Source organism: Furipterus horrens, unplaced genomic scaffold, assembly GCF_987537825.1.
Source record: "Furipterus horrens unplaced genomic scaffold, mFurHor1.1.pri manual_scaffold_5, whole genome shotgun sequence".
Taxonomy (NCBI): domain Eukaryota; kingdom Metazoa; phylum Chordata; class Mammalia; order Chiroptera; family Furipteridae; genus Furipterus; species Furipterus horrens.
This window is the reverse complement of record NW_028327175.1, coordinates 179538912-179552293: the sequence shown is the minus strand read 5'-3', so window position 1 is coordinate 179552293 and position 13382 is coordinate 179538912. Positions and strand designations below refer to the sequence as shown.

The window sequence follows — 13382 nt, the reverse complement described above, 5'->3', positions numbered from 1 at the left end:
TATGTTAAAAAAATTAAACTAGACCACCCTCTTACACCATACACAAGTATAAACTCAAATGGATTGAAGACTTTAATCTTAAGATTGAAAACCATAAAAATCTAAGAAAAAAAACATAGACAATAAAATAGCAGACATTTTTCATAGCAATATTTTTTCCTGATCTATCTCTTCAGGAAAAGGAAACAAAAGAAAAAATAAACAAATGGGACTACATCAAACTAAAATGTTTTTGCACAGCAAAGGAAATCATCAATAAAATGAAAAGACAACCCATGGAATGAGAGAATGTATTTGCCAATGATTCACTTGGCAAAGGGTTAATATCCAAAATTTACAAACAACTTATAAAACTCAACACCAAAAATTCAAACAATCCAATTGAGAAGTGGGAAAAGGGACAGAATAGACTTTTCACAAAGAGGACATATGGATAATCAGTAGACATATGAAAAAATGCTCAATGTCATTAATCATAAGAAAAATGTAAATTAAAACCACAATGAGATATCACCTCGCACCTGTTTGGAAAGCTGTCATCAATGTATCAACAAACAAGTGTTGGTAAGGATGCAGAGAAAACGGAACCCTCATGCACTGTTAGTGGGAATTCAGATTGGAATAGTAACTGTGGAAAGCAGTATGAAGTCACATTAAAAAATTAAAAATACTACTGCCTTATGACCCAGAGATTCCACTCTGGGAATATATCCAAAGAAATGCAAAACATTAATTCAAAAGAATATATGTATGCCTATGTTTACTGCAGCGTTATTTACAATAGCCAAGATTTGGAAGCAACCCAAGTGCCCCTCAGTAGATGAGTGGATAAAAAAAGTCGTGGTACATTTACACAATGCTATACTACTCATCCGTGAAAAGAGAAGGAAACCTTACCCTTTGCCGCTGCACAGATGGACCTGCAGAGTATTATGCTAAGTGAAATAGACCAGTCAGAGAAATACAAGTATCATGATTTCACTTATATGTGGAATCTAATGAACAAAATAAACTAATAAACAAAAGAGAACCAAACTCATAGATAACACAGAACTGACTGACAGCTGTTAGAGCGGAGGCAGGTAGGGGGACTGGATGATAAAGATGAAGGGATTAAGCAAGAAAAATTTAAAAACCCTCATAAAATTATTTTAAATAATCAAATAACCAAATTTATAATAAAATGTAATATTTATTTGAATTTCTTCTGGCACTCAACATATAAGAAAAACAAACCAAGCTGTGTGAGATTTTGTTTTTCAAAAAGTGAAAAGTCAGTTTCTGTATTTAATGGCAACAAGTTGGGATATCCACTTTAAAATTACCATTTAAAAAGTAGTATTTTAAGAAATATGTGCCATAATTAACATGATTTGTTTTATAGAATGGATACATATCTGAATGCCAATGTGAATATGTAAGAATTACATTGATTAAAACCACACTGGAAAACCAATGTTCTCTTTTTTTTATAAAAAGTAGCATGAAATAATAAGGAACTTGCAATTAAACTCAATAAACTTTCACACATGGAATTTTTGTTTTAAAAATCTCCACCCTCCCCACCCCCACAAAAAAAGTGGTAGGTTTGAATAGTGCCATTATATGACAGGTCATTTCAGTACAATGTGGAAGATGATTACATAGTCAACAGTGACTTCATAAAGTGTATTTTTTGAAGACTTGTCTAGTAAAATTGCAATATCAAATATATAAAATATTTAACACAAGACATGCAATAACAAAGCAAAATCATTATAGTTTAAAGTTTTTAAAACTACTTTTAAAACTTTTGATTAACCAAAGAATAAAGATGTCAAATATAGTAGCATTCTCATTCACCAACAGTATGCATTGTATGCTTTTGTTATTTGGCAAATACTTTGGAGTAGAACAAAATTAATGCAGTCTAAACAATATTTCTTTTATTTGTCATTGTAATACGATTCCTTGGTGAGAACAGCCAGGTGCAGAGCAAGAGTTAAATTTTGGGGAGCTTTGGTGCATTAATCACAGGATTTGCCTCCTGTATGTATCTCCTCCCTGCACTCTTGTAATCATAGGTGCAGCCATGAGTTTCTGCATAGCGATGAGATGCACAGAAGTTGTTTCCACATCTAAAGCACAAAGAAAGTTTATATAAATAGTCACATTTTCATTGGAGACTCATCTCTTTGGAAGATCAGAGCTTGACTTCAGGTAGTTCAACAGGACCCCTTTGGTTCTCTTTAGCAATTTCAGCACTGACATTTCTCCTCCACTCATAAAGAAGCACAAGCATCCCCCAAAAGAACAAGTTAATTGTCTATGAATATGCATTTATAATAAAGAACACAGTATGGAATGAAATGGGGTATAGACCTTTATGAAGTAGTAAAATTGCAAAAGCTGATAAACATGCTAACTATTTAAAACTGGGAGAACTATGGATTTCTGAGAAATTAATCTCATTTAAAAATTAAATAAAACCTAACTAAGCCATGAAGGACTTAAAAACTTTTTCTAGTAACAAGATAAGCTGTTTCTATTTGAATAGAATACTCTCTAAAAAATGGCAGTTATTTTTAATGTCTGGCTTCAGTCTAAGAGTAGATACCATCCTTGAAGCATATTAATCAATGCTAATGAAAAAAATTATGGGTAGAAAAAAATTATTATTTTTTGTAAATATATTATTTATCTGTTTTGAGATAAAAGCACACCATATAATTGTTAAAATTTATGCTACGTTAATTTTAGTCCTCTTTCATTAAATTTAAAATAGAATCTCAGAGGAGGTTTTCTTTCAAGCTATACTCAAACAAAAACAAAAATATCTATCCTAAGACAAAAAAATGTACTCTCCCATTGGTTTAAATCTCCTAATTTAAAGAGCAGGGAAGGTTCTCGTGAATTTGGAAATTCACAAGCTATCCTTTCAGCCAATTAGGAGGGGTTAAAATAAGGGCTGTTATATGAACATCATTTAATGATGTTACAAAGAACCAACTTTGAGAACATTCTATATTGTATCCCCAAGTTGGATCCCCACAAAGAAAGCATCTCAACTTTTCCAGCTAGCCAACATGCCTGCATTCGTAGCTAGTGGCCAGTCCAGTTTTCTTCCCACAATGAAAACAGTGCTTTATTTTCTTTTTTGTTTGAATAGGGGCTTGCACAGGTGGAAGGTGATGGGTATATTCTCCTGTTTAGAGAAAGGACACCTTGATTAATACATGCATAAAATTCTAAATGTGAAATACTATTAAGCAGAAACATAAAACACAAGCAAACTTCTATTTCATAAAAATTAATCTGTATTATTTTTGTATCTAAAAATATTTACAGTGTCTGCAAGTGAAGATGCAGTAGAACTGTTATATTTTTAAAATGTGGTAGGTTTCAACTAACTGTGACTCATATTTTTAGAAGTTTTGTACACACCAACACATTTCTGATTATTTCTAAGGGCAATCAGTATATAGAAAGTGAATCAAACTTGACAGTGAATCAAGAAAAATGTCTGATTCAAAATTATATTCATGATACCTCTGAGAAACAACATAACATACAATATAATCATCCTATTTTTTTCACACCAAGGAGTACCACAGTATCATGAAATTGGTCTTCTAATCGTAATTACACCATAGAAATTAAATTCATCAAACCACAAGAAAGTTATTATTCTTTCAGAACTTCAATTTTTTAATTTTTAAGATAACAGGACAAGTATTTTTCTCCCTAGATTTCTAAGTGTTTTAAGGTCAACACAGTTCTCACATATAAAAAGCATTTTGAAAATTTTAAATGTTATAATTATATAAAATATATTATCAATAATGACTAATAAGGTTGATTTCACTGTGCTACCATTCAGAAAATCATTTACTAAATGCTGTATGATTGTAACAACTTGATTTTTCACCTTAAAAATAATAACATATTTGGTATAAGAAAGAATAAATCTCTTTCTTTAATTACTAAGTGAAATGCTTTTAGTACTGAGCAAATTTCCAACAAACCTCTCATAAGTAGAGAAGCTCAAAGTAACTGTCCACAGTTGTTACAAAAACAATGCAAGTATACCATGTTTGGTGGTATTCAAAGTCCAAGAAGCAAGAGGAAAAGAAAATAAAAGCAAGATGGAATGAGAAGAAAAACTATTGAGGGTCAGTGGTATGGTTTTCTATTCTCCACTACTCATAAAGGTTTGGGAGGCCTGGACTTAATGTTCATCTGGCAGTTAAAATTCTCTAAAAACTCTTCAAGAGTTCAAAAAATTGGAATTACAGTATATCTTAAATGCTGGATATACCAGTCCAGCATAATTACGTCTACTCTATTATAAGTTTAAAGTATATTCCCAGATCTTGCCCCAAACTGGAAACAAAATTTGAAACAACTGAACTACTCCAAATAATGCTGAGAACCTACTCAGTTAATAAGTGCTGATTAAACCCTAGAAATGATTCAAGCCCCAAACTAGACCACACAGCTTGCAGTTCAAGAGTTTGGGAAAATAGAGCCTCATTATTTCTGACTGTGAAAGCAAGTGGGCGCAGGGGCGCAGAAAGAAGCTGCATGTCTTGAAAAGGAGGCAGCTCGTTTAGTATGGAAAGGGGAAGGAGTGCCTGGAAAAACTGCAGCAACTGGCACTTTTCCCTCTCTGACCCCTAATAGGTGCGACAGCCCTTGCCCAAATCACAGAGGCAAACACAGAAAGAAGAGGAAACAGAGAAGTATGACCTAGAAGTGGGGGTAGATCAAGGTCCCAGTGGCACAACTAAGCAATGAGCAGATAGCACGCCTAATGAATGAGGAGATAGGCAACTTAACAGATGCACAGTTTAAGGCATTGGTGATTAGGATGCTCACAACTCTGACAACAAAGATTAAATAGAATGGGGAAAGAATGAAGGCTATCCTGGCTGAAATGAAGAAAAATTTATATAAAACAAGTGGGGAAGGAAAGGAAACCAGGGTTCAAATCAACAAATTGGAACATAATAAAGAAACAAACCATCAACCAGTACAGAAGGAGGAAATGAGAATTTTAAAAAATGAGAAGAGGCTTAGAAACCTCTGGGACAGCTATAAACATGCCAACATCCGAATCATAGGGTTGCCAGAAGGTGAAGAGGGAGAGCAATAAATTGAAAAATTATGTAAAAAAATAATGAAGGAAAACTTCCCCGATTTAAGGAAGGAAATAGACATATGAGTCCAGGAAGCAGAGAGTCCCAAACAAACTAGACCCAGAGAGGACCACACCAAGACACATCATAATCAAAATGCCAAAGGTTAAGGATAAAGAGAGAATCTTAAAATCAGCAAGAGAGAGGAGGAAAATTACTTACAAAGGAGTACCTATAAGACTGTCAGCTGATTTCTCAAAAGAAACTTTGCAGGTAATAAGAGACTGGCAAGAAGTATTCAATGTGATGAAAAGCAAGGCCCTATAACCAAGATTACTCTATCCAGCAAAGATATCATTCAGAATGGAAGGGCACAGAAAGTGCTTCCCAGACAAACTAAAGCTGAAGGAGTTCATCATCACCAAGCCATTAGTATATGAAATGTTAAAGGGACTTATTTAAGAAAAAGGATATCAAAACTATGAACTTTAAAATGAAAACAGAGACCAGAGAAGATGGCGGAGGAGCGAGGCAAGGCTGCGCTTTCTGGTTCTCGAGACCCGTCTGTAGTTTGGACTAATTGCAGACAGAACATCTCGGTGAGAAGCTGGACACTGGCAGGAGTTGAGCCTTGCCAATGCTGGATTAGACAAAACCATCTAGGAGCAACATATTTGGTGAGGATAGCGGAGGAAAAAGGGACAAGACAAGATTTCTAACTAGGGTTGCTCCCTGAGCTGCGGCTGGAAGTACACAAAGACTTTTTAGTGACTACAGTCTTCCCCAGAAAGGAATCAGGAGGAGAGCTGATCTTTGCCTGCTGGCATAGCCAGGAGTGGGCCAGGTGGCATCTGGCACTGAAAGACAAGAAACAGCATACTGCTGTGCATGTGTGAACGTGATTTTTCTTTTTTCTTTTTTTTTTCTCTTGTGTACTGTGGAGAGGGGAGGAAAGGTTGGGGATGATAGGACATTCTTGAGGAGTGCAGACACAGAAGTGCGCTCGCCCACTCCCGAACCCTCCCCTTGGGTCATGCAGGCACACACAGGGAAGTGCCCTCATACACTGGCGCAGGCGCGCAGCCAGGTTGCCAGCCGCGCGTCCAGGTGCCCCTCGAACACACCCCAACAGACATAAGGTCAGTGCCCCAATGGGCACAGGGAAGGCCCGCTGGGCATGCAGAAGACCGTGCACAGAAACCCCTGGCCAGCCCTAGTGGGCGCCAGGTGTGAGCACAGCCCACTTGCATGGGCTCTGCTCGTGGCTGCCCAGGCGGGTGTGGGAACAGCGGGCAGTGGTGACTCACAGATGCTCACTTCCGCCGTGCACAAGTGTCCAGGGCCCCGCCCCAAGGGGAGAGAGACCAACTCCCGGGGCGCAGCTTGGCAGGCCTGAGGCTAGCATGCAGGTCACCTTGTCCGCGCACGTGTGCACGCGAACAAGCACCCCGGCCGGCTTCAAACAGGTGACAAACGAACGCACTGGCCACTGCGGGCGCGAGGAAGTAACCTGGGTGGGCGACCAAGTCTACACGCAGGCGCACACCGCTGTTGCAAGGATCAGGAACCTCTGGCCTGCTTCATTAAACCAGCTGTGGATCCAGAAAAAGAAGATGACACACAAAGGCTGAACTGAGTAAAAACTTGCCTTTTGTATATATATATTTTTAATTTTTATTTGTTTTAGTTTTTTTATTTGTATTTTATTTTAATTTTTTTAATTTCTTATTTTTAATTTTAATTTTAATTTTTACTTTTATTTAAAAAATTTTTAAACTATCTCTAATTTGTTTCATACCATCTCTCCTTCTCATCCTTCCCCTTTAATTTTTATTTGTTTGTCTGTTTTGTTTAGTCTCCCTTTCACACTAAATAAACAGAATATAACTACTTTATAAATCTAATACTATACAATTACACTTTCTTACTATATTCTGCATTCTTCCCTCTTTTTCTTTTATTATTATTAACATACAATGTAAATATTACCTACTGTCCTGCATAGTCTCGACACTACTTGCCACTATTACTAATCTATCATCCCCTCACTCAAAAATCATATTTTTCCTCCTTAAAAACAACTCTGATCTATTTTTCCTATAGTATAAAAGCCCTAATCTCTCTACATTTATATTAATACTGGCTCATTGGCTGACAATAGCAAGATAAAGGGTGGAGGATATTTTTGAGGGTGTGGGTTTCCTGCCTGGGCTGTGTGTTTATGTTTTTAACAGCATCTCCACAAAAGAACTCAAGACAAAGGAGATAGAGTGACTCTCAATCAACTAGGCAAAGGGAAAATTCCACCAAAGAGCATCTGAAATATAACCAGACAGCATAAACAAATGACATAAAGGGTACCCCAAGAACATCAGGTTCAGGACATCAAATTGACTGCACCACTGAAATCTCCAGATTTCCTATAAAGAATCTCATACCACAAAGGTGGGAAGTCAAAGCAGAAAAATCCAAAAAACAAAAACAAACAAAAAAAATCCAACATGGGAAGATGAAGAAACAAACTCTCAATGAAAAGAAAAGAGAAATCCCCAGAAAGAGAGGTAGATGGTATAGACATAGCCCAAATGTCAGACATGGAATTCAAAACAATGATGGTGAAGAAACTCAATATACTCGACAACCTCAAAAACAATTACAACAACCTCCAAGGAAGTTACCAACAGTTCCAAGAAAATTACAGGAAACTTACAGAGAACTACACCAGCATAAAAAAAGACATAGAAACTATTAGCAAGAACCAGGAAGAATGAAGAATACAATCTCTGAACTGAAAAACACAGTAGAATCAATCAAAAGCAGGCTAAACAAAGCAGAGGATCGAATCAGTGAGTTAGAAGACAATGTAGAAAAAAATTCCCAGACAATACAACAAAATGAAAAAAGACTGAAAAAGTATGAAGAAGATGTAAGTGATTTACAGGATAGCATGAGGAAAAATAATATCTGAATCATCAGAATAAAAGAGAAAGAAGAAGAATGAGGACTAGAAAAGCTGATAAAAAAATATTGACAGAAAATTTTCCCAACCTGATGAGAGAAAAAGTTATGCAAGTTCAGAAAGCACAGAGAGTCCCAATAAAAAGGAACCCAAAAAAACACACTCCAAGGGACATCATAATTAAAATGGCAACATTCAAAGACAAAGAGAGAATACTAAAAGCAGCAAGAGAAAAACAACAAATAACATACAAGGGAGCTCTGATAAGGCTATCAACCGATTTCTCAACAGAAACAATACAAGCCAGATGGGAATGGTCAAAAATATTTCAAGCAATGAAAAACAAAGGCCTACAACCAAGAATACTCTACCCAGCAAGGCTCTCAGTCAAAATGGAAGGTGAAATAAGGAGTTTCCCAGACAAAGGAAGACTAAAAGAATACATATCCATCAAACCAGCATTGCAGGAGATGCTAAAGGCAATGTTTTAAGAAAAAGAAGAAAAAGAGAGGAGAGAAACACAGGTACAAAGCGAAATGAATAAATACATGTCAATAATAACCTTAAATGTAAATGGATTAAATGCTCCAATTAAAAGACATAGGGTAACGGAATGGGTACGAAAACAGGACCCACATATTTGCTGTCTACAAGAAACACACCTCAAAACAAAAGACATAGACTGAAAGCGAAGTTATACAAAAAAAGTATTCCAAACAAACGGACATAAAAGAAAAGCTGGGGTAGCAGTACTCATATCAGACAAAACGGATTTCAGAGCAAGGGCAATAAAAAGAGAAAAAGAAGGACATTTCATAATACTTAAGGGAACAATCCATCAAGAAGATATAACACTGATAAACATATATGCACCCAATATAGGAGCACCCAAATACATAAAGAAAATACTAGAAGACCACAAGAAGGATATTAACAGCAACACACTCATAGTAGGGGAATTTAACACTCCATTATCAACAACAGACAGATCATCGAAGCAAAGAAACACCAAGGATATACAAACATTGAACAACACACTAAACCACATGGACTTAACTGATATATACAAAACTTTTCACCGCAAAGGAGCAAACTATACATTCTTTTCAAATGCACATGAGATATTTTCAAAGATAGACAACATGATAAGACACAAAACAAGCCTCAACAAATTCAAGAAAATTGAAATTATATCAAGCATCTATTCAGACCACAATGCCTTGAAACTAAAAATCAACCCCAGAGAAAAAAATCAAAGACATCCAAACTCATGGAGAATGAATAACATGCTATTAAATAATTAATGAATGGGTTAACAATGACATCAAAGAAGAAATCAAGAAGTTTCTGGAAACTAATGATAATGAACACACAACAGCCCAAAACCTATGGGACACAGCAAAAGCAGTCCTAAGAAGGAAGTTCATAGCAATATAGGCATAGCTGAAAAGAATAGAATAATCTCAAATAAAAAAATCTAACCCTAAAGCTACAAAAATTGCACAGCAACAACAGACAAAGTCTAGGGCAAGAAGAAGGAAGGAAATCATCAACATCAGAGCAGTAAATAAAACAGACTGAACAAACAATTCAAAAGATCAACGAAACTAGGAGCTGGTTCTTTGAAAAAATAAACAAAATCGACAAGCCTTTAACCAGGCTCATCAAGAAAAAAAGAGAGAAGACCCAAATAAACAAAATCAGAAACAAAAACAAAAAAAAAGAGGGAAATCACGACTGATACCACAGAAATACAAATGATTGTAAGAAATTACTACAAACAACTGTATGGCAAGAAATTTGACAACCTGGAAGAAATGGACAAATTTTTCGAAATATATAACCTTCCAAAACTGAATCAAAAAGAAGCAGAACGTCTCAACAGACCAGTAACAAAGAAGGAAATTGAAACAGTAATCTAGAGTCTCCCAGCACACAAAAACACTGGACCGGATGGCTTCACAGGCAAATTTTACAAAACATTTAGGGAAGAACTAACTCCTACCCTCCTCAGACTATTCCAAAATATCCAAGAAGAGGGAAAAATCCCAAACTCTTCCTATGAAGCCAGTATGACCCTAATTCCAAAACCAGGTCAAGACACAATGAAGAAAGAAAACTACAGGCCAATATCACTGATGAACATAGATGCTAAAATCCTCAACAAAATATCAGCAAACAGGATCCAGCAACACATTAATAAGATCATACACCACGATCAAGTGAGATTCATCCCAGGGATGCAAAGATGGTTTAATATTTGCAAATCAATAAATATAATACATCACTTAAACAAAATGAAAGACAAAAATCACATGATCATATCAATAGATGCAGAAAAAGCATTTGATAAAGTACAACACCCATTTATGATGAAAACACTAAGCAAAATGGGAATAGAGGGAGCATACCTTAACATAGTTAAGACTATATATGAGAAACCTGAAGCCAACATCATAATGAATGGACAAAAACTGAAAGCATTCTCCCTGAAATCAGGAACTAGACAAGGATGTCCATTCTCTCCACTCCTATTCAACATAGTGTTGGAAGTCCTAGCCACAGCACTCAGACAAGAAAAAGAAATAAAAGGCATCCAAATTGGGAAAGAAGAAGTAAAATTATCATTATATGCAGATGACATGATAGTATACATAGAAAGCCCTATAAACTCCACTAAAAGGCTACTCAATATAATAAGTAAATTTGGCAAAATAGCAGGGTACAAAATAAATATACATAAATCTAAGGCATTTCTGTACACCAACAATAAAATATCAGAGACAGAAACAAACAAACAAAAAAAACCCACCATTTACTATAGCAACAAGAAAAATAAAGTACCTAGGAATAAACTTAATCAAAGGGATAAAAGACCTGTACTCTGAAAATTAGATAACATTGAAGAAAGAAATTAAGGAAGATACAAATAAATGGAAGCAAATACCATGTTCTTGGATGGGAAGAATCAACATCATCAAAATGGCCATACTACCCAAAGCAATTTAAAGATTCAATGCAATCCCTATTAAAATACCAATGACATATTTCACAGACCTACAACAAATACTCCAAAAATTCATATGAAACCAAAAAAGACCCCAAATAGTCAAAGCAATCTTGAGACAGAAGAACACAGCAGGAGGAATCACAATACCAGACATCAAACAATACTACAAAGCCACTGTGATCAACAGTCTGGTACTGGCATAAGAACAGACATACAGATCAATGGAACAGAATAGAGAGTCCAGAAATCAATCCAGGACTATACAGTCAACTAATATTTGATAAAGGAAGAAGGAACATAAAATGGAGTGAGAAGAGTCTCTTCAACAAATGGTGCTGGGAGAACTGGACAGGGACATGCAAAAAAATGAAACTAGACCACCAACTTACACCACATACAAGAATAAACTCAAGACGGATCAAAGACTTCAATGTGAGCCGTGACACCATAAAAGGCCTAGAGGAAAACACAGGCAGGAAAATTTCAGATGTCCCACATAACAATATTTTCACAGACACATCTCCTAAGGCAAGAGAAATAAAGGAAAAAATAAACAAATGGGACTACATCAAACTAAAGAGTTACTGCTCAGCAAAAGAAAATGTCAGCAAGATGAAAAGGGAATGAACCGTATGGGAAATCATATTTGCCAATGATATCTCAGACAGGGGACTGATCTCCAAAATATATAAAGAGCTTATACGACTTAACATCAAGAAAACAGACAACCCAATTAAAAAATGGGCAAAGGAACTGAACAAACACTTCTCCGAAGAGGACATACAGAAGGTCCATAGACCCATGAAAAAATGCTCAACATCACTAGCCATCAGAGAGATAGATACAAATAAAAACCACAGTGAGATACCACTTTACACCAGTCAGAATGGCCATCATCAACAAATCAACAAACAACAAGTGCTGGTGAGGATGTGGAGAAACGGGAACCCTGCTACACTGTTGGTGGGAATGCAGACTGGTGCAGCCACTATGGAAAACTGTATGGAATTACCTCTAAAAACTAAAAATGCAACTACCTTTTGAACCAGTGATTCCACTGCTAGGATGATACCTGAAAAATCCTAAAACCCTAATTCAAAAGAACTTATGCACCCTATGTTCACAGCAGCACTGTTTATAATAGCTAAGTGCTGTAAACAGCCTAAGTGCCCATCTGTAGATGAGTGGATCAAAAAACTGTGGTACATTTATCAATGGAATACTATGCAGCAGAAAGAAAGAAGGAACTCCTGCCATTTGTGACAACATGGATGGAACTAGAGAGAATTGTGCTTAGTGAAATAAGCCAGGCAAAGAAAGAAAAATACCATATGATATCACCTAATACAGGAAACGAAAGAACGACATAAACAAATGAACGAAATAGGACAAGGAGCAGAATAACACGGGGGAGGGGGCAGGGAGAAAAGGGGGATAAGTAAGGAAAGGGTTTAGTCAAGGAACATGTATAAATGACTCATGGACATGGACAATGGGGAGTGATATGATTATGGCAGAAGGGGTGGGCTGGGTGGGTGGGCAATAGGGAAAAAATGGGACAACTGAAATTGAAAAACCAAAAAAAAAAAAAAAATGAATACAGTATCACAGCTATCAACAACAGAATCTAGGGAATGGAACAAAGGTAAACTAAGCAGACAACTAGAGTGGGAACAGAATCATAGGTATCGGAGCATGTTGGGGGAGGGCACCTTGGAAGCGGAAGGGTGAGAGGGCGGGAAATGGTGCAGTAATTAAGAAGCATGGTAGGAGGGTGGGCAATGAACAGGGGGATGTTGAGAAGAGCTTTATGCACGACCCATGGACATGGACTAAGTGTGGGGGACTCCTGGAGGGAGCAGGGTTGCTGGGTCAAGGAGAACAAAGGGAAAGGAGATTGGGACAACTGTAACAGCATAATGAATAAAACATACAAAATAAAAAACAACCCTATGAAGTTGGATAAAATTTCCTGGGAAACCCTATAGTGAAAAGCAAAGAGGACCAATGGAAAAACTCAGTAGATCAATTAAATAAAACTTATACCAGAATTTTCAGACTCTTGTAGGTAATTCAGAATGATTTGGTTATTAATGAAAGGAAATGGCAGCAAGTTAACACAGCTCTAGTCTGAGGAGTCACCACTGCAGGAAGCAGCAGATGACTTGACCAACCTAAATAAAGTCAACCTAAAGAGTGTATACTCAAGGACAAGCAGAGAGCTGTGTAAATGAGTATTAAAGAAAACTGAGGTTAAAATATATATATTTAAAACAATTTGTAAATATATATATTT

The 13382-nt window shown here is 36.4% G+C and overlaps 1 protein-coding gene across 1 annotated transcript in view; it reads right to left on the bottom strand.

Annotated features, from left to right (window-relative positions):
• Positions 1 to 1890: 1890 nt before the first annotated feature.
• Positions 1891 to 13382, bottom strand: part of ZFAND4 (zinc finger AN1-type containing 4) — a 92449-nt gene continuing 80957 nt past the window's right edge. Inside the window, exons 8-9 of the mRNA XM_090279526.1 lie at positions 3070 to 3184; positions 1891 to 2117 (exon numbers count right to left, since the gene is read on the bottom strand). Of these exons, the coding sequence (XP_090135652.1) occupies positions 1982 to 2117; positions 3070 to 3184 (251 nt within the window). The 3' untranslated portion in view covers positions 1891 to 1981. The remainder of the gene's footprint in view (positions 2118 to 3069; positions 3185 to 13382) is intronic.